Genomic DNA, 16020 nt, shown 5'->3' on the forward strand with positions numbered 1-16020 from the left:
TTTCTTCTCCTTCTGAGCCAGCAGGTGGAGTGCTAAGCACCTTGTTATAGTTTACCTCCTTTGTTGTAAAAGTTTGTTGCTTACCAAGCTCAGTAGCTCAAGTTAAAGTTTACACACATAAGTGAATGGGTCACAGTAGTGACTTATACCCCTCTCTCCGTCTCCCTCTTCATGGCTCTGTTCTGATGTTATATTGAGAGACAGTCTGCTTGAAAGGAAAAGAAGATGACTACTACTATACTCTCTCTTTACAAAACCTCTAGTGCTTAGGGAATATTTTGTTGCTAGAAAGGTAAAGGAGATGACTACTACTAAACTATTGCTTTGCAAAACCTCTAGTCTTAGGGAATCTTTTGTTGCTTGACAGGTAAAGGAGATGACTACTACTATAATATCTCTTTACAAAACCTCTAGTGCTTAGGGAATCTTTTGTTGCTTGAAAGGTAGAGGAGATGACTACTACTATACTCTCTATACAAAACCTCTAGTGTTTAGGGAATCTTTTGTTGCTTGAAAGGTAAAGGAGATGAACTACTACTATACTCTCTCTTTACAAAACCTTTTAGAGCTCAGGGAATCTTATATTACTTTATTTGTTATACAAAGATTGTATAGTAAAAAAAAAAATATATATATATATATATATATATATATATATATATATATATATATATATATATATATATATATATCACTTGAAAAATATCCAAACTTATTTTTTTTTATTAAAATAAAATTAACTCCAAACCATCAATGTTTCCATGTAACGTGTAATCAAATTAGATTTGTTTGCAGAATGTGTTTTGTTTGGGGTGCCTTGATTTTAATGAAGGCCAACTGGATCTTAAAATAAGGGTTTGTTTTTTTACTAGTAGTGATAAAACTAATTACAAGAGGGAGGAAAGGGGCATAAGGTGATGGGTGTCAGGGAAAAGAAAAAAATCTACTCGTTAGGATAGCATATTCATTTTCACTTTGAAAACAATACACCTAAAGCCTCATACACACGATAGGTTAAACAGATGAAAACGGTCTGATGGACAGTAACATTTCAGCTCAGTGATGTTGAGCATGAACTTTAGAAAGGTTTACCATCACTGAGCTGACTGTGTGTTTTGAGTGCACCCGCAAACACACACAGGCCGCACTACTGCTGTGGCTGACATCTTTAGTTTGCTGATATCAAAACAAAATGATGATTTCTTATTGACTACTTTAAGTTACTGTATAGTACACTTTGCAGTGTGCATAAAACAATTTGAACCATCTGTCATCGTATAACCGATCATATAAAAAGACGCCCTGTGCTGGAAACAGTCACTTCCATTAAACAGCAGATATAAAGTTGTATAACTTGTTCTTATATTGTTGTCCTGTGGGGGAAAAAAAGGGTCACCTTGAGTAGCAGGCACCCACATCTGCCTGCATTTAGGGCTGTATTTGGACACTGCTGCCATAACCACAACTTTGTGAGTGATGGCACCCTTGTGTATAAGTTTTGTCCCTTGTTTCATGATTATTTTAGTATCATTTAATATCGAATGCATTGGAATGCATTAGAGCAGGGTTGCCCAACCAGAGGCCCGGGGGCCACATGTGGCCCGCGCAGCCCTCTGATGTGGCCCGCGACCTCCTGCTTTGGGATAGCAGGTTCGCTAGCCCAGATCGCAGTTTGCCGACCCGTGTGAAAGCAGCCTTAGGCCCATTTCCCATGATCAGTTCAACCCACACAGACCCTCTATTCATCTCTATGGAGTGGCAGATGTAAACAGACTTGTCTCCATTTGCACCCACCTACCTCCAATCCAATCCACAAAAAAAAAACACAGAATGGGATCTGTCCCCTTCCATCTGGTTGGATCAGATGGGAGGGCCCACAGAGTAGAGTTGGGTGTGTCCATGTTGGCTCTACATATACAGAGTGGACACAGATTCGGTCTTCCGTCTGCTCCACTTATTGTGGACGCGACCAGTTACCAAGTCGCTTATGTGGCCCTCACTCTTTAAAAGGTTGGACACCCCTGCATTAGAGTCAGCAAGGGGTCTGCTTTGTATTTCAGTAGTAAATTTCAAACAGAATCAGTTCACTCCTCTCCAATGTTGTGATGTCCTCGTTGCCCCCCATCCATTCTCCCTCCCCACCGCTGTTCTCCTGTTTGCCCCCCCCCCCCTAGTAGAGAAGGACCATGACCATCTATTGTCAATTTTAGGAACTGATTGAATAACTAAGTGAATAGTTGAATGCTCTAAACCTACACAATCTGACCCTGTCTTTATTTTTCCAAACTGTTCAAATTGCTTTATCCTGTACCACATATTTGAAATACAGTGACCTGAATGAATGACTGTACACTGAATTTTTTGTTGGACTATGTTTTATGTATTGTGGGTTTGTATAAGCTATTTCTTTCTTTGGAGACAAATAAAAACGTATCTGTTAAATAAAAAGTTTAAATAGAAGCTGATGTCAGGATCTGAACCTGGAACCTCTGCAGTGTCTGAATGTGGCTCTTTGCACTGTGCCATCTGCGATGCTGGACAGCCCTCTCTCTGATCCCTTGGAGAACCTTATACAGTATGTTGTTTTTGGTGAACCTTGAACTTCTTGCTTCTCCCATGAACTTCCTATTTACGCCATGTCTGCACTTACTGTTTGCCCAATAATCATGCTCTTTTCCAGACAGTTGCTTGCTCTTTTCCAGACAGTTGCTGTCTGTATCTTCACAAGCACTTGTTACCGATCTTTGGCTTGTTTCTCAAGTGCGCTTCCGCTTAATCCCAACCTGTAACCACTTGTTACCAACCTTTGGCTTGTTTACTGACTGTGCTTCTGCTTGATCCCTATCTGCTACATCTGTTGCCCACCTAGCGGGGCGAACCACGACCACGGCACTGGGACACAACAAAACCCATCTCCACTATCAGGAGCTCTGGTGAAGACCAGTGAGTGCTTAGACCCTGCGCCTTGGGTGAGCCTGCGTTACCCTCCAGGGAGACCTGCTTGCTCATTTATCTTGCTGGTGTCTATGTGAACAGTTCTACTGCTATAGCTACTGACCTCTGAGCCTGACCCCTGTCCATGGCAGCTACACTGCTAGTGGTACATGACCTTTGAATACTCAGTGGGTGTTTGAAATGGTAAAACCAGATTAAAAGATACAAAGCCACCAGCACTTAATGTTAGAGTGCTTGTGACTTTGTGCCTTCTTATCTGTTTTATATGCAGGACCACTTTTTATTAGACATGTGCATTCGTTTTCGTCCGAATGCATTTTCGTCCGAATTTCAGGTATTTTCGTTATCGTTTTAACAAACAAAAATGAACGTGCAGAATCCGAAAGATCCAACATAAAAAAATGCTTTATTTTCATTTTCGTTGCTACAACAGTTCGATATAGATAGGAGATTCGACATGACGCTGACAATAGCAATCTGTGTCAATCGAACCTGTGGTCAAATGTGCCTAACCTAACTATTAGTCCAAGATTATTCTACATAGAGAAGAAAGATTCGACATTATAGAGACAGTGTTGGGGTAGACCATTTGACATGAGCGACAAAGATTCGACGAAGCAGCAAAAAACATACAAACGTTGAATCTGTCATTGAAGGCTTATGGTGTCTGTCGAAAGTTCTACGAAGATTCGACAAGCAGCTAAACTGTAAGATGCCGCAATCGTACATTTCCGGTCAAATGTTCGGCCCATAGGCTATAGAAGAATTTGAATGTTGGTTGACTAGTAATAATTTATAAATATAATTATTACTAGTGTCATACAACATTAGAATTCTTCTATAGCTTGTAGGAGGAACATTCGACCGGAAATGTACGACTGCGGCGTCGTACAGTTTAGCTGCTCCGTCGAATCTTCTAAGAATATTCGACAGACACCATAAGCCTTCAATGACAGATTCGACCTTAATTAATTTGGGTTTTCGGATGAATGCATTTTTTAACGAAACAAAATAAATAAAAACGAATTTCGGGAGTAACTAAATAAATTTATTTTTCGGACGAAAACGAAATTTCAAAACGAAATATTTCAGTGTGTACATGTCTACTTTTTATAGTACAGACCACCAAACCATAGAAAGGAAAGATTTTTGTTTTATTTTTGAACAATAAACAGCTTTCTCAGTCCTCTTGTTATCCTCTTCACCCATATTTCTTTGTAGTTCTCTAACTGAATATAGCTAGAAATGTCCAGAGATAGATATTTGAAGGAAATAAGATAGGGAAAATTTACCACAATGTGTACATTTTAAGGTTTGGTTCTGACCCCTATCCCTTATGCCCTAGCCAATGGCCTACAATTGTCATTTAACAATTGTAGACAGCAAGCAGACATCTGAAGATGCCTACCCTTCAGGGGAACAATTCTTAACTCCACAGGTTTGCTTTAAAGTGTGGTTAAAAGAACCATATACTCAAAATATACAATGTGGTAATGGACATTTCGGATTTTCAAAAGTTTTGTTACAGTGTTGTCCCTGAAGAGCAGGGCCGATCCGCCCTATAGGCGCACTATGCAGGCCGCTTAGGGCCCCCCATAGCTGCGGAGGGCCCCCCAAATTACTAGAGGCCCCTGCCTGGTGAGAAGTCATTTTTGGCCCCTCACCCCACTTCTCAACTCTCTGGCTGCATGGGAGAAGAGGTAAGAAGTCAGCACCCCCTGCTTCTCACTTTAATGTAAGACGTAATTTCCGACAGTAGAACACCCCCTCCCCCTGCTTCTCAACTTTAATCTTTAATGTGACATGTCACTGTCGGCAGCGCCCCCCCGCTTCTCAACTTTAATGTGACATGTCATTCTGCTTAGGGCCCCAGGAAGGTCAGGATCGGCACTGCTGAAGAGGCATGGATGAGGCATGGATGAAAAATCCATAATGACAACCTAAAAATACAACACCAATTAACATGACTGTAGCTAAGAGGAATCTTTGCTCTTTATCTTTATTGACAATAGCATTTTATAATCTGAATGATATAGTGCATACTTGTAAAATGTATGAAATCTTTAGAATTGTGTTTTTCACTTACATTGGTACATTGTAAAGTATGTATCTTCTTTGTACAGTATATATGTATATTTATAGCTAACCCAGTCAAATTCTTCACTGTTTTCATATCTGATAAAATTCATGTCCAATGACTTTTTTATTCAGTCCATGTCAGTACACATCACATGACTCCAAAAGAGCAACTCCAGATAAGTAACACATATATTTAATTGTGAGTACTATCCAAAAGACAACAAGAACACGATTTTTGATCTGATATTTATGCATTCCATTGGAGCCAGTTTTATATAGCTTTGCTCTGGGTGGGCTTGCAGCCTTGTACTGCATTGTTCTGTGCCATGCAATCCCCAATTTGAAGAACTATAGAGGGGGGTGGTAAGAACCAGGGAACACTGTGCTGAATTACAGTGGGTTCAAGCTCCAGGCCATTCACAAAATTAATGATCAACTATCATGGCAGACAACTGTACAAAATCAAAACCAGGGTGACAAAAATGTGCCTCTCGAGTGCATTTAAATATAAATTATTAAAACAGAACCCCAACTTTAATGGAGAACAGGAAAGGAAATAATAGAAGGAAACACTGTCCAAAGCCACCAATCAGATATTCGAATCTGCTCCACACTGTAATGTGATTGGTTACTATCAATAACACTGAAACTTTGCTTTGAAATGTAAAAATGAAAAAGACTGATCTAAATGCCCTAGTATCTTGCCAAGTTCTTGACAATTGGCTATTTCTTGATAATTGACCTAGAAACTGATTATAGGCATCATTGGGCATGATTGGGAAAAGAAGAATACATTTTACCATATCTTCAATGATTAATAATTGGCTGCAAGGTTTGTAAGGTTTTGAAGAAGATTTTGAATTCGGCTTAAAGATTTTCCATGTATTAAACAGAACAGGAGAACATTTGGGAACTACACCAGTTAGCAATACCACCCATATTTCATGTGAAATGCCACAGTGTGAAAGGTTTACATTTGTATAAGGTGTTACAACTAACTACCTATATATTAGATAAACAGAATATTACAATGGCGTTAGTGTGTTAAATTAAAGAGCCATACACATTCAGCTACCGTATGTTGTGAGTTTACTAACATGCCTGTATGTTTGAACTGGTGGTTTTATAAGCCATTATTTCTTATTGATTAGTATTTCGATGTACAATAGTGTTAATTGAGCAGAATTATTACCCTGGTATTTCCATGCTTTGCCTCTTACTGTGGGTGGTCTGCTAATAGGGTGCCCATGTGTCCCGCAATTGACATGTCTGTCCTGGGTCCCGGGCACCTTCATTCTGGGACAATACAATGTCCTGGAATGAAATAGAGGACACAGCCACCCCCTACTAACCAATAACTAAATTTCCAGAACTGGTTGCTAGGGCCAGCGCTGCCTGGCATCTTGCAACCGGTGACAATTTACTCTCAGACAGTGAGACTGGGAGCGAGGCCTGTGCCTAGTGCAACACTGCTGTCCCCACCCACCTTGGCACCTCCTCCATCTCTGGCACCCAGCGGCAAACAGCAGGGAATGGTGTGATTTTCACTCTCCAGATAGTGACGCCACTCCTTTCCTTCTGTGCACGAGGGAGTGACAGCAGCACTGCATCTGGTGGCAGGCTATGGGTGGCAAGCGGCACTGCATCTGGTGGCAAGTGGCACATTCACCTGACAAATAACCCGCCGCCAAATTCCCCATCAACCCCAAGAATCCATTTCCCCTTGCCCCCCTCATCTTTTTTTGGGGAAGGTTTGAGAGAGGGGGTGTGTCCCTGAATGGCAGTGTGGACATGTGGTCACCCTATCTGCTAATAGCTAAATAGCTAAATCTTGTACAGCAGAAATAGAAATAGTGCAAGAAAACGTGTTCCTGCCAATATTGCTACACTAACAGTACATTATATTAAATTTATTTTATGTTTTGAGCATATGGTTTGCGCTATATAAGGACATATTTATAAAGTGTTGATTGATTCCCTAGTGAATCACTGTTTTGTTTTTTGATGATTTGTTCCTGTCTAAACATTCACATTTATTAAGTACATTTGCCAGTGAGATTGCCTACACATTGGCCTCTAATGGTATTCTCTAATGGTAGGAGCAGGGCTCACTAATATTCCCCCCAATGATTCTAAGCAGCAGATCACGCAGCGATTGAAATTGGTTGCCAGAGGTTACAGCCTATCATTGTCGATCACTGACTGGTTGCTAGAGGTTACAACACATAATTTCTGCTTGCTAATTGTTTTTTAGAGGTTACTGCACATATTACAGGAGATGATCAGAGACTGCAGACACACTATAGAAGATGATCAGGGGACTGCGCACATACTACAGGAGATGGTCAGAGAAAGCAGACATAGTTCAGGAGATGGTCAAAGACTGTGCACATACTATAGGAGATGGTCAGAGACTGCAGACACACTACAGGGGATGGTCAGGAGACTGCACACATACTACAGGAGATGGTCAGAGACTGTGCACACACTACAGGAGATGGTCAGAGACTGTACACATACTACAGGAGATGGTCAGAGACTGTACAAATACTACATGAGATGGTCAGAGATTGCGCACACACTACAGGAGATGGTCAGAGACTGTACACATACTACAGGAGATGGTCAGAGACTGTACAAATACTACATGAGATGGTCAGAGATTGCGCACACACTACAGGAGATGGTCAGAGACTGTGCACCTACTACAGGAGATGGTCAGAGATTGCGCACACACTACAGGAGATGGTCAGAGACTGTGCACCTACTACAGGAGATGGTCAGAGACTGTGCACACACTACAGGAGATAGTCAGAGACTGCAGACATACTACAGGAGATGGTCATTGACTGTGCACATGCTACAGGAGATGGTCGGAGACTGCGCACACTCTACAGGAGATGGTCAGAGTCTGCAGACATACTACAGGAGGTAGTCAGAGACTGCGCACATACTACAGGAGTTGGTCAGAGACTGTACACATACTACAGGAGATGGCCAGAGACTGTACACACACTACAGGAGATGGTCAGAGACTGTGCACCTACTACAGGAGATGGTCAGAAATTGCGCGCACACTACAGGAGGTGGTCAGAGACTGTGCACACACTACAGGAGATAGTCAGAGACTGCAGACATACTACAGGAGATGGTCATTGACTGTGCACATACTACAGGAGATGGTCAGAGACTGCAGACATACTACAGTAGATGGTCAGAGACTGCACACATACTACAGGAGATGGTCAGAGACTGCGCACTGTGCATGTGCAGTCTCTAACCATCTCCTGCGCACAAACTACAGACTGCGCACACACTAAAGGAGATGGTCAGAGACTGTGCCAACACTACAGAAGATAGCAGGAGACCTTTCAGCAATGCACAGCTTTAGGGCTGAACAACAGCTCATGGTTTAGAATAGCAGTCAGGCAGTCTCTGGGGGGAGGACAAACCTTGCCAACCGTCTCAGTCTAGGGGCGGGGCTCCCACTGAAATCTAAGCTCCTACTACAGCCGTTCCCTCCCGAACATATAGGCTGTGGTCAAACATCAGTGGAGCTCCTGCCCTGCCCCAGCCCCCACCCTTCTGGCTGGGGAATACACTCCTGTATCACTCCTCACTCCTGAGCATACAGACTGCTTGGGGCAGGGTCAGAGTGTCAGTGGAGCTCCCGGCCCCGACCCCTCCCTGCTGGCTGGGCACTACAGTGCTGCCTCCCTCCTGGGCATACAGACTGTATGGGGCTGGGTCAGAGCGTCAGTGGAGCTCCCGGCCCTGCCCCTTTGCTGGCTATGAAATACTTTGCAGTGCCATCATCGGAGCCCCAATTTGTGGGTAGCACAGGCTCATGGTGCAACTGCTTTTGGGCCCCACAGAAAGGACAGGGCCCAGTCGGGACGACTTAAAGTCCTACTAATATGAATGGTTGTCATTGGAAATCATGGGAAACGACTTGTCATGCTACTTTGCCATCAAAAATCGTGGGACAAGTCGTATAAGTGTGAAAGGGGCCTTAGGGAGAAAAGGAGAGTATATTATCAAACCCCAATATCCCCCCCCCCCCCTTGCTATATAAGCAATAAGCAGCAGTAATTATACCTTGGTATTTAGATTCAAGGTCTGCTTTAAATCACCTTTTGTATGCCTGTTCATGTGATTGAGTGATCAAATTTGCTTCTTGTGCGATTCTATCTACCAACGCTTTAAGAAAAAGTGGTATACCCAATGTGAGCTGGAAGTCTGGAACATTTCCAATACTGCGCCATAACAGGGTCAGTAGGGAGCAAATTGGTCTTGGAAATGTTCTTTCTAGTTGCTAGTTGATATAAAATCAGGGCTCAAGTCGGAGTTCCTGCACTTTTTTCACAGCAGGAACTCAGTTCCCTTTGCAGGACTAGAGCAGCCGAGCCGCCCGAGCCAATCCTTCACTAAGCGGCAGTGCCCAGCTCGAGTCACTGTCAGGGGCAGGCGAACCTTATAATCCTTTATGTTACTGGCCGCTTCCTGTATATGGATTTATCGGGTAGTGTGCGGATATTCCGTCACTTCCTCGATGCTGCAATGTCTCCTGGGAGCTTTTGTCATTGTTCCGCGGAGACATTGCGGAGGTCTGCCGCGAGTTATCGCGGGATTTAGAAAGAGCATGCGGTTTAGTAATTATGCATATAAGCGTATCATTTTTTTTTTTTTGGTGGGGGAGTGGATCTTGGGTGGGAGTCCCCACACTTTTTCCCCCAGGACTTGACCCCTATATGAAATAATATATATTTACTGTATTTGACTGTGGCTTCTCATACCTCATCTTGTGGCAGGATACAGGGAAGTTCATCCAAGCTTGAAATATTCAACAAAACTATTATGTAACTGTTTGCTGTTATATATTAAAGTCTGTTCTTTGAGTGTCAACCATAAAACTTCTATAAATGAAAGAAAACTAAAAATAAAAAAGAGAAGTTGTCAAAACCAGCAGCCCTATAACAAATGTCACTTTTATGATATTCATTTGTGTGGGAGTAATCACACTCTCCAAGTATCTTTTAAGCATTGACAGAACTTATTAGTGAAACGTCAAACTCTATGAAAATGGTTCCTTGTTATTGTTCATACCATTGATACTGTAAACCATGGGCTTTGATCCAGGTTGCAGACATGTTAGGCATGAGTTGCTACTGCCGCCCATCCTCCTGTTATTTCTCTTTATCTGCTGCCTCATTCCCCCCCCCCCCCCATACTTATCTGCGTTCAATCTCGATCAAGCACTGTGCCCGAGAATAGTGGCTCTAATCACTCTCTCCCTTTTCACAGGGGAAGATTGATAGCACCGGAAATCATTGGCTCCCGGTGCTGTCAATCAAATCCTATAATGAGGGACCAGGGGGCATGAGTGAGCCCCACTGTCTTTGACCGAGTGACTTCCTATGGTGGGCACTCACCGAAATGGAGGTGCCAGAAGTGCCAGCAGGGGACCCTAGAAGAGGAGGGTCGGGGCTACTCTGGGCAAAACCATTGCCCAGAGCAGGTGAGCATAACATGTGTATTATTATTTTAAAAAAAAATCACTTTAAGTTTTACTGTGAGCCTTAGAACAAAGCCAGCCTGAGAACAATAGCAATCAGAAATTTTTTAACACATTTGCTGTAAAGCAAAAATCTTTATGTTTTGCACTTTGTAATATCATTATAAAATTGTATTAAATACAATGCAGCTCTGTATCACACTGTGATACAAAGCCTGCCCTTAACTAGAGCAATTGTAGGGAAACCAATTAATAATGTTCATCATATCCTGTCTGTTGTCTATACGGGTTTGTCGTTTCCTGTTCTGTGTTTGTGGAACCTGTACAGTATTTCCTCCTTCCCTAGTAAAATAGGGACACACAATACTACCATGTTGCATCTGCGTCATCTCGGTAGATGTAACATGTAACAACTGCTAGTACAACAACAAGAACAGCTAGAAGTCAAATGCTTTGTATACTTTCAAATATGTTAGATATGGGTTCAACAAACTAATTTTACAGATTTATCTCCCACACACACAGATGACCATTGAACACTTTTAGTTGAACTCATTCTTTTCATTTAGGATAAAATTAGTAAGGCCTCGTACACACGACCGAGAAACTTGACGGGCGAAACACATCATTTTGCTTGTCGAGTTCCTTGTTAGGCTGTCGAGGATCTCGGCGAGCCAATTTTCTCCATTCCCGTCGAGGAAAAAGAAGACATGCTCTCTTTTTGGCTCGACGAGATCCTCGACAGTTTCCTCGTCGAAAAGTGTACACACGACCGGTTTCCTCTGCAAAAAAAAAAAAAAAACAGCAAGTTTCTTGCTGGTTTTTGCCGAGAAACTCGGTCGTGTGTACGAGGCTTAAGGTTTAGAACAGGAGGGTACCAAGGGTATTCATATTCCTTGGAGATGTGGGAATCAATTAATGTGAATCTATCGAAAAAGTAAAAATAAATGCAATGTACATCGAGTCTTATGAAAGAAAAGAAAGGAAATAATATAGAATACAAACTAGATGCCTGTAATAACCAGGAGATATTTGTTCATACATACTGTATAGCCAGCAAAAACTCTTTGGTCCAGAAAAGTAATATACCTCCAGCCAGCATGCTATATCTGTGTTAAAGAAATTACTTTTCTCAACTAGCTGTAAAAAAATATATAAGTAAGTCTATTTCTAACTTTGGCTGAAAAACTGAGGCTTCCCTTAACATTTTCTTTACCTTACAGAGCTATCCTCCAAAATCAAGCAATAATACCTCCTGGCAACGCTGTATCCAACAAGGCCCAGGCCTAGGGCAGCACTTTGCAGGGGGGCAACAGGGAAAGAGTCCTTTCCGGCTTGCGCTACACTGTAAGTGTAGCGCCAGTCTTATGGGGCAGGCTGGGCTGATAGGCAAATTAGTCTAGCGCCCCCATAAAGTGGCTGCACTGCTTCCAGTATGCGGGCGTTCGGGATTACGCAACTGTGTGGGGGGGGGTCGCTGCTTCTAATTTTGACTGCGCTTCATCCTGGATCCTGGATCATCCTGGACCACAAACCTTCCTCACTGTGCTATATGTTTTCTGCTGCACCATTGGCATGGTTATATCTTCTTAGTCCTCTCTATTCTCCATAAAATGATCAGAAATGTGTGCTTAAAGTAGAACTATAGGCAACACTTTTTTTTTTTTTTTTTTTGGATAGAGTAACGAGGGGTTATAACCCCTGTCAGTTATTTTTTTACCATCACTGTCCCATAGGCAATCAGGAAGTAAAAGTAAATCTATGCAAATTAAGGGAATTCATTCCCCCTCCCCCCAGGCCCACAGAACTAGTGTCCCCGTTTGAAAATGTCAGGGCAGGTCTTAAACAGCAAGGGGTGTGGCCTTGACCAAAAGGGGTCGGTCATATTTAAATTAGGGGGTGTGTAAGTTTAGTCAGGCCTAGGGCAGCACAAAACCTAAACACACTACTGCCTCCTGGGCCAAAATTACATATACTGTACACGTACAGTGAAGGAGCATCTTCCCCTGGACCCTCGCTGTCAAAACTTGCCCTGCAATGCAACACTCACGGACAGGGAAGCAACAACTTTACTTATAGAATTGTTTGATAGGAAGTTGCACTCAGTATGATATGAGTGCAACTTCATATCAAAAAACACTATATGTAAAGATGTATGTACTTATTATATGCACTTTCCAATTATAAATCTCTTTCCAAAGTGATGTTACTCTAAACACTGTACACCCCTGAAGAAAGAATTGCTTTTTCTGAAACGCGTTGAGCGATTCCTGTTTGATCGGTTCACAAGAGACTATTGCATTGTCAGCAGGCATTGTGGAGTTTCATCCATCATTATTCATTTATTCATTTTGGTGTAAATCAATCATTACAGCTGTAATTCTTTTACCAATAATCAATTGTTTCGATAAAGTTTTTACAAATGTTCTTTTATTTCCCTAGACATTTGTGTTTATATAAATTTTGGATGATAAAGTCTCGTGGGGGTTCTTTCCTTATTGATGTTTCTGGGCTGTGGCAATTTAGTAAATTACTCAGAGCAGGGTATGTTTTAAACTAGGGCTGCGGAAATGAACGATTAATTTCTCGATTAATCGTAATTTTTTTTGATCGATCAAAATTCTTTTGATCTGTACTAGTGGTGCAACGGATCGTAAATGATCCGTGATCCGAAACGGGTCACCATATGCGGATCGCCACACCACGTGACCCGCGGAGCTCCACTGCTGCCTCGGCCATAGAAAAGGCCGCGGCTTCAGCCTATCCTACCGGAGCGGCTACCATCTTGGTCCACCCGGCGGCGACCAAGGTGAGCCTAGAGCGGCTCGCTGACATCATCACCCAGCCTCAACTGCTCGTGTTCGGCCGGCTTCCCTGGTAAGACTAAGCAAGCACTAATCTTCCTATACAGTGGGGGAGATGTGGACCATATTACAGTGGGGGAGATGTCTGTGGATTTTACAGTGGGGAGATGTCTGTGGAATATACAGTGGGGGATATGTCTGTGGATATTACAGTGGGGGAGATGTCTGTGGATATTACAGTGGGGGAGATGTCTGTGGATATTACAGTGGGGGTGAGATATCTGTGGATATTATAGTGGGGAGATGTCTGTGGATTATACAGTGGGGGAGATGTCTGTGGATATTACAGTGGGGGAGATGTCTGTGGATATTACAGTGGGGGAGATTGTGGATATTACAGTGGGGGAGATGTCTGTGGATATTACAGTGGGGGAAAGGTCTGTGGATATTACAGTGGGGGAGATGTCTGTGGATACTACAGTGGGGACTATATATAGTGGTGATCTGAAAAATGTATGTGCGTTATAATTAATCAAAATTAGTCGATTAATCGATTGAAAAAAAAAACGATTCATCGAACACGGAAAATGTAATCAGTAACAGCCCTATTTTAAACACTTCTTTTTGGTATGACAGTTTAGAAGGAACAGTGTACAAAGCCATGGAAATTTTAATTTTTTTTTATAAATTATGTACATTATAATACATTAGTGCTCACAAGCATTACTTTTTTTATGACCAGCAGGCAAAGATGGACCGATGTGTGTGGTGACTGAATGAGTCAAACTCTTTTTTGGTTAAAACTTGTATCTAGCAGCGTATTAAAAGGGATTCCATTAGCTTGCTATCTAAATTGTAGTAAATGGGGTATCAGATATATTCTTTTCTCTCTATTCACCTTGTCCAAGACATATAATAAAATGTTATATACAGTTAAGCCCTGTACACACGATCGGTTTGTCCGATGAAAACAAACCGATTGTGTGTGGGCCCCATCGGTTTGTTTTCCATCGGTAAAAAAAAAATAGAACATGTTTTACATTTTTCCTATGAATAAAAAACCAATGGAAAAAAAACAATCGTCTGTGTGGACGTCCATCGGTCAAAAATCCATGCATTCTCAGAATCAAGTCGACGCATGCTCGGAAGCATTTAACTTAATTTTTTTGAGCACGTCGTAGTGTTTTACGTCACCGCGTTTTGGTCGGATTTTTGACTGATGGCGTGTAGGAAAGTCTGATGAAAGTTGGCTTCATCGGATATCCAATGAAAAAATCCATCGGATTCGATTCCATCAGACATCCAATCATGTGTACGAGGCTTAAGTGTTTATATATTGAGAAGATGTGTACTCATAGCTGCTTTATCACATGGCTAAACATGATTTTGGGAACAATAGTAGCAACTGGCCTGGGAAATGAACCTGGAACCTGGTCTCAGGGGCGGACTGACCACTCGGGCACTGCTCGATGGCCCCATGCCACTAGGGGGCCCCATCAGGGTTGCAAGTCTCAGTAAAACCAGGGACAATATGTAAAAATCTGTGTTTTTTTACATCTGTCCCTGAAATGTCCCTTAACGACACCCTTTTGGTCTAAAAATCCCAAGATTATAGCTGCCTCGCCTCTCCAGTACCTTCTCAGTGTGTGTGTGTATGTATACTGTGTGTGTGTGTGTGTACTGGGTGTCTGTATGTGTATTCTGTGTGTATTTATACTGTGTGTGTGTGTGTATGTGTATACAGTATCGTATGGCCCCATAATCTATTGCCTGGGGGCCCCATAATCTCCTATTGCCCAGGGGCCTATAATCTCCTATTGTCCAGGGGCCCCATAATCTGCTATTGCCCGAGGGCCCCTATGAGTTGTCAGTCCACCCCTGCCTGGTCAGTAGAGCCTGACATTGATGATATACCATTGTTAATTATGTGTGTCCTTAAGTCTGTAGTGACAACATTTAAACCCATGCCAATGAAGAATTTAATGTTTTGTTGTGTAAATTCTGAGTAGTCTACTTAAACTTAAACTCTTTGTCTCTTTTAGGAGATGCTCGAGTGAGAGGTCCTGCGGGGGTCCTGTCTGAACGCCGTGGATCGTACCCTTTTATTGATTACCGGCTACTGAACAGTATGTATGCAGTGTAACTTTTCAATTTTGACATTTAGCTCTGTCTCTACATCTGCAATTACAATTTGTATTTTATTTTATGAACTTCTTGTATTTTTATATTTTAAAATGTTTTTTTACGTTTTCATGTTGCTTTGGAAAATATCTTCACTTACTTAGAGCGGTGTAACACTAGAGATCCTGTCAATGACAACAGCAACACCACTTACTTTCATCTATGGCATCGCTCTTTTGCTGACCTCAACCTGTTATTGAGTGAGATTCTGCAGTGTTTTGACCAGCAATGGAGTGTTGCCAATTAGGCAAGGTGCCAGCCTGCCAGGATCGCCATTGTGTAGTATAACCTTTATAAACCACATTAGAGTGGTGCTTAGCTGCCTAGGACATAATTAAGATAACCTAATCAGAAACATAGTATTGGCATGTGCTTCAGGTGATAATGCTGAAACTTGGAAATTATTATTTATCTTCATTTATATTATTTATCTTTTTATGTATCTTCCTTTCAGTTCACGAGCAATGCTAACATTTTAAAGCCAAT

The 16020-nt window shown here is 42.0% G+C and overlaps 1 protein-coding gene across 3 annotated transcripts in view; it reads left to right on the forward strand.

The window, feature by feature from the left end:
* The window catches only part of PDE7B (phosphodiesterase 7B), a 387906-nt gene that overhangs the window by 289257 nt on the left and 82629 nt on the right, over nucleotides 1-16020 (forward strand). For all 3 annotated transcript variants that reach the window (XM_040350483.1, XM_040350484.1, XM_040350482.1), the window contains one exon: nucleotides 15396-15479. In XM_040350483.1, the coding sequence (XP_040206417.1) occupies nucleotides 15396-15479 (84 nt within the window). The remainder of the gene's footprint in view (nucleotides 1-15395; nucleotides 15480-16020) is intronic.

The sequence above is a fragment of the Rana temporaria genome, chromosome 4 (assembly GCF_905171775.1).
Source record: "Rana temporaria chromosome 4, aRanTem1.1, whole genome shotgun sequence".
Lineage (NCBI taxonomy): Eukaryota > Metazoa > Chordata > Amphibia > Anura > Ranidae > Rana > Rana temporaria.